Consider the following 12794-nt stretch of genomic DNA (forward strand, 5'->3'; position numbering starts at 1 on the left):
AAAAATACAGTAAGCTATAATTCATATGATAACTCTAAAAACCTCCTTAGAATCAGCTGAGGAAGCCTTCATATGCTACTACAGTGCACAGAAGGTATTTTCCCATGTTTTTACCCAATGCCATCTTGGTAACGTTTGAAAAGCCATATGGGTGGAACAATTTGTGTGGGTTCTTCCCAGGTAATTGTCATTCAGCCAGGAAAGGAAGGTGACAAGTGAATGGGAAGACCCATGATTGGCCATGTGCATGTTAGTCCAGCCTTTCAAAATGACTGTAGCACTATGGAATGTTGCTTGCATGCCGCTGCAATCCCTATGAAGGAGCCCTAGGGTTGCCAACCTCCATATGGGGTCTGCAGATACCCTGGAATAGTGACTGGTGTCTAGATATGTTCCCATGGAGAAAATGGCCATTTTGAAGAGTGGAATCTATGGTAGGGCTGTGCATATTGATATACCTGAACTGAAAATAAACCTAAAATTAGCTGTTTCGGCAATATTCTGGTTTTGGGTTGACCAAATACCAAAACCTGGGAATCTGCTCGAAGCCGAATAGGCAGATGCTGAATAGGCTTCCAATATCAACCCCCCCCCCAAAAAAAACCATGCTCTCAGACTGAAGGTCGCCCTGAGCAGAGGCTTAGTTTCTCTGCACTGTGGCCATCTCTTGAAATCGGATTTTTGATCGCTATAATAAAGGACCATTCCCAGGATGTCATTTGCCACTGAAAGAAACGTTTTCTGTGCCTTATTTTTCTTGCATTTAAGCCATTTTCCTCAGTTTGGAAGCTAATTTGCATAGACACCATGCTATGCGCCCCAGATACAAAAGGAGCCCCCAGACTTTGAGGCACCAGCCTGCCAATCGGTTCTTTCTGCTAGTCCTCAGCCACACTGAACTTCTGAACCTGAAAACCAATGGACAGCTCGGCTTGCAAATGCCTGGAAGATGGTGATGACCCCTTTGTGTGCCCATAAAATTGGGCCTCCTGTCCCAACATTCACCAAACTTCGGTGTCCATCTAAGAAGAGTCCCTTGCAGCTGCACTGCAAATTTGGTGACTACCCCCAAAAAAATGCCCCCCCAGGCCAGTGATGGCGAACCTTTTAGAGACTGAGTGCCCAAACTGCAACCCAAAACCCACTTATTTATCGCCAAGTGCCAACATGGCAATTTAACCTGAATACTGAGGCTTTAATTTAGAAAAAACAACTCATACATTAACATCTTTTGTCTTAAAAGAAAAACACAATAACAGAGCTTTTTGTTCAGCTGGCCCTTTAAGAGTGGGAAGGGCAGACAGACAGGAACCTCTCTTTCTCCTACTGCAGCCGGGACAAGTTACCTGCGCTCTCCCCACATTTGCAGAGCAGAACTCTGTGCTGGGGTGACGGCGCGCGTGCCCGTAGAGAGGGCTCAGAGTGCCCGATCTGGCACGTGTGCCATAGGTTCGCCACCACGGCCATAGGCTATAATGGACCCAATTTTTTTCAGTAAACCCAGAAATAAAACTGAAATACCCCTTTACCAGTATGAGTATTCAGCTTATTCTGGGTTTACCAAAAAAAGTTATCCCAATATACCCAAACACGAAATTTACCAAAAAAGAATTTGCACGACCCAACTGTATGGCATTATACCCTACTGAGGTTCCTCCCCTCCCCAAATTGCATACTTCCCTAGGCTCCACCCCCAAATCTTCAGGAATTTTTTAACCCAGACTTGGCAACCCTAGCCAAGAGTGTTAAAATGTTGTATTCAAATGTGACATGTGACTAAACTAGACATGTGCATTTTTCTTTATAATAATTACTAAAATTGGGAGTTTTGTAATAATTAATAAGAAACAAAGAAATTCCCTATCTAAGCAGCCTATATAAAAAATAATGATTTTTCTTTCATTGTGTTCTGGTTTCTTTCCTTATTGCAGTCTCTGACCTCTATTGGTATCAATTTTACAGGACAGCCAGCATTTTTCTAATAAAAGAACAGACAGCACACTGTTCCTTGGCAGCAGGGAGGAGAAGGGATCTAGGCTTTCTTGATTAACTGCAAGCTGTAGCCAGTATCTTATATAAAACAATTCCCATCCTGAAGGATATGGGATGGGGCTTTGCCTTCCTAGTTCTTCTCAAAGCCTGTCCCACTGTGCTAAATTTTGCCTTGCAGCCTGCCCTCCCCTGCTTACTTGCTGCTCTTCAAATATTATACCTCATCCAAGCATCGACCTCAAGGTCCTAATGCTGCTGCCTGCCTGCCCAGGTGCCAAATAGCTTTGCCTTGTCAGTCTGCCTTTTTCTCATGCTACAGTTCTTCAGTCTCAGTGGCTGCTGTGCTGTCTCTATTAACTGTTTGGAATCTTTCCTATCAATTCTCCTATAGACTTTAATATTAAACATGAGTACCTTTCATTGCCTCGTGGGGGTTGGAGCTTTATACTAGCTGTCTGAAATTGGCAGTGTGGGTGTCATTAGGGAATACTACAACCCCCCTGATTTTTGTCCGATTTGGATGGAAAACCACAAAAGGTAGGATCTTCTATTTAAACCAGTAGGAAATAGTAAAGGTAAAGGTCCCCTGCGCAAGCATCGTGCCATTCCTGACCCATGGGGTGATGTCACATCCCAACGTTTACTAGGCAGACTTTGTTGACAGGGGGGTTTGCCAGTGCCTTCCCCAGTCATCTGGGAAAGGATGGAAGGCTGAGTCAACCCTGAGCCGGCTACCTGAAACCAACTTCCGTCGTGATCGAAGTCAGGTCATGAGCACAGCTTGGACTGCAGTACTGCAGCTTACCACTCTGCGCCATGGGGCTCCTTAGGAAATAGCAACTGAAATAGAATTATGATAATGAAACAACAATAACAAAATAAACAATAATAAAACTCATCCCAATAATGAAACAGTCTCTTTTGGAATTAATAACACAAAGAAACAAAACCTTTGTATAAGTCTAGAATAAACATGACCATTTGGCAGATTGTAAATAATCTGGTTCTTGTAGGTTATCCAGGCTGTGTAACCATGGTCTTGGTATTTTCTTTCCTGATGTTTCGCCAGCAGCTGGGGCAGGCATCTTCAGAGGAGTAACACTGAAGGACAGTGTCTCTCAGTGTCAAGTGTGTAGGAAGAGTAATATATAGTCAGAAAGGGGTTGGGTTGAGCTGAATCATTGTCCTGCAAAAAGTATCAAAGGTAATGTGCTAATCATTGTCCTGTAACTTGACACTGAGAGACACTGTCCTTCAGTGTTACTCCTCTGAAGATGCCTGCCACAGCTGCTGGCGAAACGTCAGGAAAGAAAATACCAAGACCACGGTTACACAGCCCGGATAACCTACAAGAACCAATGAACTCTGACCGTGAAAGCCTTCGACAATATTTTGTAAATAATCTATTTGAGCTTCATATATATTTGATGGTCACACCATGTATTAGGTGTTAAACCTTATTAGTCTCATTCCAATAGAAATTAAGTAGGGCATGGCATGTACTGATTTGGTCCCCCTTTTAGAAACTTTTATGGTGGTGGTAAATTAATCACTGGGCTTTATAAGCTTTGAACAATTCAAAATTGCCCCTAATTGATGAAGTTATCATTTGGTATTAACTTATTACAAATGTAAGTAGCATATGACCCTGCCATTTTGTCTTTTGGGGATCAAAGGCCTCCGCAGTGCAGTGAACATCAAAAAGATGAAATATTTTTGAAATGCTCTTTAGAAAATATGAATCCACTATTCTACAATGACCAAAGTTTTGTTTTTTTGCACTGTAGTGGTATTCTGATGCATTAAGGATTATGAGTTTCAAACATCCATATATTTATCAGGGTACTTAAAAAGTAATTCCATCCAAACGATGTATTGTAAAGGAGGAAAGGAGTTACCGAAATTGCTTCAAGTGAAAGTTATTTCACTAAACCAATATTCATAGTGACAATACTGATCATCTTTGATTAACAGATGCTATGATTGGAGTCATTGCTACTTCTATTAGACCTGCTAAATTTATTATAGCTAAAGGCTTAGAGGCATACCCCTGATTACAGATATGCCTCTGATATGATATCATAGCAATACGTTTTGTTTGTTTCAATGGGGAAACATCTATAATTCTGTTCTCTGCTACGCAACTGTATCGCTAACTGCTGTTCCCTGACATCAGTAGGAGCTTTCACATAGCTAAATTAAGCAAGCTTTTGGTGTCTACTCATAAGAATCCATGGCCCAGTGAGCAAAAGAGCTAAAATCTTGTTTAAAATGTAGTGATCAGAAGAAAACATTTAAATTAATAAAACAAGGTTTAGTAATCTTATGTAATGCCATGCTGGCGTAATAGAGATCATCAGAACACAAGTAACGTTTTCCTTAATGGAAAATTTACACTCTGATAATATAAACCATTAAAGCAAAAGTAACAAGAAGTCTACAGATCTGAATGAGATTGTTATTAAAATCTGCTTTAGGGCAGGGCAAATGAAATATGATATGCGAACACACATTTTTTACTAAAATGATCATAGAGAATTGGATGGTTAATGTGCATGTATCCGCTCATAGGCATAGTTCACAATGATTGTTAAGTTACTGCATGGTTGTTATCATTTGTTTTAAAATGTCCCTATTTTAAACATCTGCAGAAATGTGCACTCATTGCATCAAGGGCCAAATCCTGCCTTCTCATTTATGTATTCAGTCCCCATTGAAACTAATAGGAACTGTGTACATACGGCAAGAAGGGATTTTGGTTCACACATGTTGAAAATGTCAGCTTAAGATACTTGAAGCCTAAAATACTTTAGTCCTTCAGTGGTGATGATAACGCAGGCTGTGTTTTCAGAAAATGCATGACCTCTCACTGTAGCATCATATTTAAGGATCACTGCTCTGAGATCCACTTTGATGCCTTAACTGGGGTATTTCTGTGATATAATTAAAAGATTAAACTTCATACGCTGAATTCCCAATATATAAAAATTATGATGTTTCGTTACCATTGTGCTTTGGTGTCAAGTAATAAACACCAGGGGGAGGGAATGGAATCTTGCAGATATACAAATTTCATTGCAATTGTTTGCAGAAACTGTGCTACAGGCACATTTGCTCTGTCGTATGACACAAGAATTAGATCAATACAGCAAATATAGCACGAATGTTCCAAGCAAGCAATTCATTTATTCTGCAAAATACAGTTCCTTATTAACCATCTGGACACAACCCAGCTCAAGTTAAGCACTTTTGAGGACAGCATTTTTCAGTGGGAACACCAGCAAACTCTTCATTGTCTCCCTCTGGAACTGATGGGAATGAAAAGTGATTAACTTTGGTGGAACTTTGCCTTTTGTGATTAATGTCCTCAAGCAACTTTTCAGCCCTAAAAGGATTCATAGATCTAAACAGATTTAACATTAACAGACAAAAGGGATGCTTTTTATAACTAAGGATTTATGTATCATGGCAAAAAAAAATTAAACTGAATATCTCAGCAGCAGAACTGTGGAAGTTTGGCAGATAAGTACACTATCAACATGATTTGGGATGACATTGGCTATTATAATAATCTATTTGTAGAATATCTAAAAAATGAAAACATGAAAGAAAAAATCTCCAGTGAGGCATACAAGCTATTCATTACAGCTTTTGCATGTAATGGAAAGTGGATGTTATAGGACATTTCTGACTAAGCAGAAATGTAGACTACAATCTCTTACTGGAAATTCATTGACAGGTTATTTTTGTAAAGTTTCTGGAATGCCCCAGTTTTGATAGATGAGTGCTGTTGTAATGCTAAAAGTCCCACATTTGTGAATGGCAGTTTGCTAAATTTCAAAAATGTCTTTGCTTTGGTGGCTGTAAGGATTTTCTCCCAATGGCCCTACCACTCCATAACACGTATGTCTTGGAACAACGAGCTACACATTTTAATCTGCTTTAACCTTAAGTTTCTGTTAATGTGCATAGATTTATGTGCATTTCCTGCATTGGAAAATTTCTGAAAAATAAAATGAATAGCAAACTGTTTCTAGTGGGAAAGAAAGAACCGTGTGTATACATTTGGTGGGAATTTTGTAACACACACGATCCCAACTTACTTGTATTTATGACTACTGCCACCAAGGCAATGCATTTTTGAGCCTATCTGTACCTCCCTCCTCACACCTTGAAGCCCAACTTGTGACATGAACCTGAACTTTGTGAATGCACCACAAGCATCCAAATTACTAGGGTTTGTGTTTTTTTAATAGTGTTTTGTTTGTTTTACCTGCATATTTATTTTTAGACTTACGAAGTTATGCCATGTTTTTCCCTGCTCTTTTGTTTTGTTTTGTTTTTTGTTTTTGTTTTTCTCTTTAAGGCCTCAGTGTGGGAAACATGTTTTATGTCTTTGCTGATGATGGTATCACAATAATCCAGCCAAATGACTGTGAGATCCAGAGACACATCAAACCAAATGACAGGGTTTTTACCAGTTATGTAAGTTTGGGGAAATTTTTAATCTTAACCTTGTAATATAATTGTGAAAGGTATACAGGTTGAGTATCCCTTATCTGAACTGCTTGGGACCAGAAGTGGTCCATATTTCGGATCTTTCCATATATTGGAATATTTTGGAATTTTTGCATATACATAATGCGATATCTTGGGGATAGGACCCAAATTCATTTATGTTTTTATACACTCTATACACATAGCCTGGATGTAATTTTAAACAATATTTTTATAATTGTGTATACACTGAACCATCAGAAAGCAAAGATGTAACTATCTTACCAGAATACCTGTATCAACAGCAAACAAACTAACAATGACAGGCTTTCAGTCTCCACCTACAATGCAGCGTACACTATATTTTAATTTTTAAGGTGAAAGGAAAGGAACAATTAAAGCAGGCAGCACGGATCTGCCTGCATGCTGGCTCGAAGGTTCCAGTTTTCGGATCAGTCCGGGTATGGGATGTCCGGATAAGGGATACTCTACCTGTATTGGGAAAGAAAAAAGAAAAAAGTTATGATTGAAGTGAAATGAAAATGTAGAGAAGGAAGCTTGAGTTTCCTTGGAGACTATTAAGTGAAGCCTTGGAACCCCACTGTCAAAATAATAATGCTAAACATTTGTACAGCACTTTGGGGTGTTTAACGCCATAACAAAATACTAAGGATATGTACAGAATTTCGGAGTGTTTAACGCATTTCATATACATGTTGTAATCTTTACCCTGGTATTGCCTTCTACAATTGTTGTAAGGCTGAGAAACGGTGTTTGTTTAAAGCTGCCTAGTGGATTCATGGCAGAAGGAAAAAATGAACCAGAGATTTCTTGCTAGTCTCTTAGCCACTACGCTAAACTTGCTCTCATAGTTTCATTCATTCATCTAGGCAGAATGAAATATCACAGATCTGGAATGTCTTCAAAGAAGAAAAGAAAATTCTGCTTGAATTTCAAATTCAAGAATAGCGACAAAGGGTTGAATCCCTTCAAAAAGATCCACATGTGCAAGAGGAGGTGATTTCCCCCTCATGTTGTTTGCCAGCACCCCCTGTCCCCAAAAGCAGCATTTTATGGTTCATTTGGGGCTGCTTTAGGAGGAGACAGTGGGTAAATTGCATTTCATGTGTGGAATTCAGACAAGATCCAACCCATACTAATTCAGAGAACACTAATTGTATATCTGAATGGGCCATAAAATAGTAACATTTTGTTTGCATTCACTATTTCATCATTCCAGAAAGTTTAGGCTCAAACGTATGTCTTACTAAGTCAGAAGAGTGTCTGCATTACATACACTCACCTTGGTTTAATAATTCCTCATCTGATAACACAGCTTTATTTCTGACATTCTGTAGAATCTGAAGACAATATAAAGAACATGAAGAGCCCTGCTACATCAGACCAGTGGTCCATCTAGTCCAGCAACCTGTTTCATACTAAGGCCAACCATTCAATATGGAGGGCCAACAAATAGGGCACAGAGGCCAAGGCCTTCCCCAGATGCTGCCTCCTAGCACTGGTATTCAAAGGTTACTGACTCTGATTGTGGAGGTTCCCTTCAGTCACACTGGCTGGTAGCCACTGATGGTCCTCTCCTCCATGAATCTACATAATCCCACATTAAAGCCTCCCATATTCATGGCCATTACTACTGGTAGTGAATTCCAGAATGTAAATTACTCTTTGAGTAAAAAAAGTATATCCATTTGTCCATCCTTAATGTATGGCCCATCAACTGCATTTGGGTATCCCAAGTTCTAGAACTATGGGACAGGGAGAAAAAGTCCCATCTACCCACATTCTATACCCCATGCATAATATTATATAACAATATCATGTCTCCCTTAAATATATTTTTTATAAACTGAAAACCCACCTTTCCACACTGTAAAGGTGGTCCAACCCCTTAATCCTCTTGGTTGCCCTCTTCTACACTTTCTTCTATCTTTGCAATACCTTTTCTGCCACATAGCAACTAGAACTATATACAGTTTTCCAAATGAGTTGGCACCATGGATCTATACAGGGGCATTACACTATTGGCCAAATTTAGAAAGATCCTCCTGAAGTCAGTGTGATGTAGTGGTTAGAAGCAGCGGACTCTAATCTGGAGAACCGGGTTTGATTTCCCACTCCTCCACATGAGCGACAGAGACGAAGGGAGAGGAAGGGAAGGAGATTGTAAGCCAGTTTGAGACTCCTTTTGGTAGAGAAAACTGAGAAAATCTCCCCCAATTCCAGGTCATTTATTAACATTTTGTGATCTTTCATTGCATCTCTTTTAGCCATGTGCATAAAGTGACTGGCCTAATGCACTAAGCATAAACAACGTTTAAACAGACGTCTTATCTTTGTCTGATCGCACTCTATGGTCCTGGAAATGATTTGAAAGCGCCAAATGTCCGTGCTTTCAACATACGCTTATAGCACGATGTTTCCACTTCCTCCGTTTCAGGGTCGTTTCCCCCCCGAGGAGCGTATACCTTTAAAACGTTGCATATATCTCCGCCCCTCTGTAGTCAGCTGTGCAGCCCTCCTCCCCTCCCAATCCCCCCCCACAGGAATAAAGGGAATAAAATTCCGTTGCATTTAGCAGGGCTGCGCTTCCTAAAGTTGCACACACACATGCTTCTCTACCCCACTCCTCTGAAGCTTTCCCTGGAATTAACACTTCGCGCTCCAAACAGCCACAGCAACCTGTTGTTTGGTCTGGGGAATTTCACCTTTCACACACACCGATCATGCTCCTGCCTCTCTCAAGGGAAGGGGGAAGGGCGGAACGTTTCACAGCAACAATACAATGCTGGAATGCTGGCTCTTTGTACCAAGCACCCCTTTTCCTTGCACAGGGCGGCAGTCACCAGAAGATCGGCTTAACAAAAGGGGGGGATTAAGATTGGGGAGGGGGGAAGCTTGTCGCACTTCCATGATGTCATGGATTATGCCACTCTTTCCAGGGAGAAATGCAGACCAGCAAAGTTAAAATACAGCGAGGGAAAAGTCAAGATGCGGAGGGGACATTTGAACGTGCAGGCCAAACCATGCAGTTCGAGCATGGCGATAATGTGTAGTAGGTAAACGGTGCATTAAGGCTCTGACTTTAGGAAGGAAAAATGTAGTAAAATTATTTATCTGCCCTGGGCTTCTCAGTCTAAATGACTGGGCCACTACCGTGATATGGTCTATAAGACATTTCAGAGACACAACAGAAAAGTTTTCTTTTTCATTATTGTATGTATATGAGAAGGGATCTCTCACAAAAAAATGTATACTGCTAATAAATGATCCAGCATGGCCTTTCTTATGTTCTTATGGTATCCTGCCCTGCAAGGGAGAACACTCTGACTGCTGATGCTGTAGCAGACGTCTGACACTACAAAAACTTGATTATCGTATTCAGCTTCCCTCTCTCTAAAGAAAAATGTGTTCCGGTAAGAACATAGGTCATTTGGGGTTGCTTTCAGACTTCTTTCCCTCAGGATTTGGCATAAGGGCTCCAAGGAGTGGTTCTTGGGCTTGGTCTCCCAGGACAGATTGGCCAGTCAGCTACTGGACAAGCAGTTTGGCCCATATCACTCAACCATGCTGAGAATTCTTGTGGTTATGTGCCAGATGTGGGCATATACACAAATACATAGTGCTCTCTGCATTTATTAGCAGTATACATTTTTTGTGAGAGATCCCTTCTCATATACACACAATCATGAAAAAGAAAGCTTTTCTGTTTTGTTTCTGCATTGTTTCTAGACCATATCATGGTAGCAGACATGCACTAGGCACCACATCCAGGCAGAGCCTGGCCCTTTTCCTCTTTCTTGGCATGAAATGCAGATCAAATCAATATGCCAGATGAATAACAGCTGGAGGATGGGATGGAAATATGCCCTAATTTCACAGTAACCCTGCAGGATACAACCTCCCTTTCTCCATTCCATTATTACATAGAGGTTACCTCCAGAACATAAAAAGCAATATATGAATCCCATTTGAACACAAAAAACCCCGTGCCTTATACCATCTACCAAGCATAGTATTGTCTACTCTGACTGACAATGGCTCTTTTAGGCAGAGGTCTTTCATAACCCAACCACCCTAGAGCCTTTGAACTTTGGATCTTGTGTGGGTTTAAGCATGCACTGAACCTAGACTGAGTTATTCCCCTCTGTGGCTTACAAGCTATGGTTCATATAATTTATATATATTATTTATGGTCTATCCTTCTCACTGAGATTGCTTGTTTGAATGTCTGCTAGTCTGAATATAAATGTCAGTTCGCAGTAGCTCAGTACCCTGTTTAGATCTAGGCTCGAGGGCTCTCAATGCAGACAATCATTTCACATTCCTGACTATAAAAACAAACGCATCATTTTTACTTAATACCATCTATTCTTTTCTTCCATCATTCTACAGGGAAGACTGTCTAGATCACAGTACTGAACTTAAACTGATTAAACTGACTTTCATTCTTTTTATTTCAGGCAGAAATCTGTCCTAGAGTTGAAGGTGAAACCATTCAGTCCTGCCTCTGGGCTTCTGCTGTCAATGTCAGAGATAAATATATTTATGTAACGCAACCTAAGTGGAATAGAATAATGATCCTCGATATCCAGACTCAGAAAGTCATTCAGGTAACTTTCCAGGGGCAACTGATTGCTTTAGGATGGAAAAAAGGCTCTGGTGCTGCCAAGAATTAGGCCCCTTCCCAAAGGAGATCCAAGCTACACACTTTGTTATTAGATTGGCAAGATTTGCAGCCTGACACTTGATGCTTCTTCTCTTTTAGAAAAAGACAGCTAGAGTGCTGCTTGTTAGGAGTATTTCTGTGTTCTTTGTTGTAAGAAGCAGGAATGGTTACTAGAAATAATACCTTCACTGTGTACAAGTTTCTAACAAATGATTGAAATCAAAATGTTATTTGATTGTGTCCAATAGTGAAGTGGGAGGCTTATGACAATCCCAAAAACCGAAAAGCCAGGCCAGCATAGGCATACTCAGAAGACTCTTGATGTATTCATTATTGGAAGCACCCACTAAAAATGGAACAATATGTACTGAACATGTTTCAGAAGCCACAGAAATTGATATTAGTTCAGTCTCAGTTAAAGAAAAAAGAAACCCCGATAGGATGGAAAAGTAGCCTGCACAAGACCCTGATACACTCCTAGAGGGGTGATTTGGAGAAAGGCTTGCCAACATCCAGGTGGTGGCTGGAGATCTCCTGGGATTACAACTGGTCTCCAGGCAAAAAAGATCAGTTCACCTGGAGAGAATGGCTACTTTGGAAGGTGGACTGTATGACATTATATCCCATTGAAGTCCCTCCCCTCCGCAAACCCTGCCTTCATCAGGCTCCACCCTCAAAATCTCCAGGTATTTCCCAACTGAGAGCTGGCAACCCTATTTGGAGAGTAGGAATTGCCAAAGCATGTATCATTCCCCACAAATCCTCTTAGGCTTATAACACGCTAATTACACTGTATGTAGAGTATACAGTACAAACAGGAAACATATCAGAACTAAAAGGGTGAGGGAAATCCCATATTCCCTCTTCTCCGCTGGCCCCTTGCTTCCTTTTCCCTTGCTCTTCCTAGTCCCCAGGTTCCCCCTTCCTATCGTTGAGTTCCATATCTACTCTGAGCAATCACCCATTCCCTTCATTCCCCCCTTCCCAACCAATCAGCCACCCCTCACCGGCCATTCCAAATTTTAAAAACATTTTTTTTCAAACTTTATTTTTATGGTGATTAAGACAATATATTTCTGTGAACCCAAGAATGATACCCCAGTCCTGGCTTTTCTTTGTTAGGATTTTTTTGATCAGCACTGGAGGGCTCCTCATCTCTATAAGATATATGAGAAGAAGGAGGGACCCATGAGGACTCATGGTGGGATGGGAAATCCCACCCCCGTTTCCCCTTTTGCTCTGTCTCCACTTCTCCTGACTACCCTCTTTCTGTCTGCCATGATTTTGTTTTTTTTCTGCTGTTCCAGATTTCTAGCCAGAGTCTGTCTTACTTCCTTGCACATCCAACTGTCCACCTGTCTGTCTGCCTGCATACTTTACTGCTTCCCCCCTTCCCTGACCCATCTGGTCTTCTTAGGGTTGCCAACCACCAGGTACTAGCATAGGGTTGCCAACTGCCAGGTAGTAGCAGGAGATCTCCTGCTAATTCAACTGATCTCCAGCCGATAGAGATCAGATCACCTGGAGAAAAATGGCTGCTTTGGCAATGGCATTAAAGTCCCTCCCCTCCCCAAACCCCGCCCTCTTCAGGCTCCACCCCCAAAATATCCTGCCAGTT

The 12794-nt window shown here is 41.0% G+C and overlaps 1 protein-coding gene across 2 annotated transcripts in view; it reads left to right on the forward strand.

Annotated features, from left to right (window-relative positions):
• Positions 1–12794, forward strand: part of FSTL4 (follistatin like 4) — a 524276-nt gene that overhangs the window by 497129 nt on the left and 14353 nt on the right. For both annotated transcript variants that reach the window (XM_056864231.1, XM_056864239.1), the window contains 2 exons: positions 6359–6477; positions 10971–11120. In XM_056864231.1, coding sequence (XP_056720209.1) covers positions 6359–6477; positions 10971–11120 — 269 coding nt within the window. The remainder of the gene's footprint in view (positions 1–6358; positions 6478–10970; positions 11121–12794) is intronic.

This window comes from Euleptes europaea, chromosome 1, assembly GCF_029931775.1.
Source record: "Euleptes europaea isolate rEulEur1 chromosome 1, rEulEur1.hap1, whole genome shotgun sequence".
NCBI lineage: Eukaryota > Metazoa > Chordata > Lepidosauria > Squamata > Sphaerodactylidae > Euleptes > Euleptes europaea.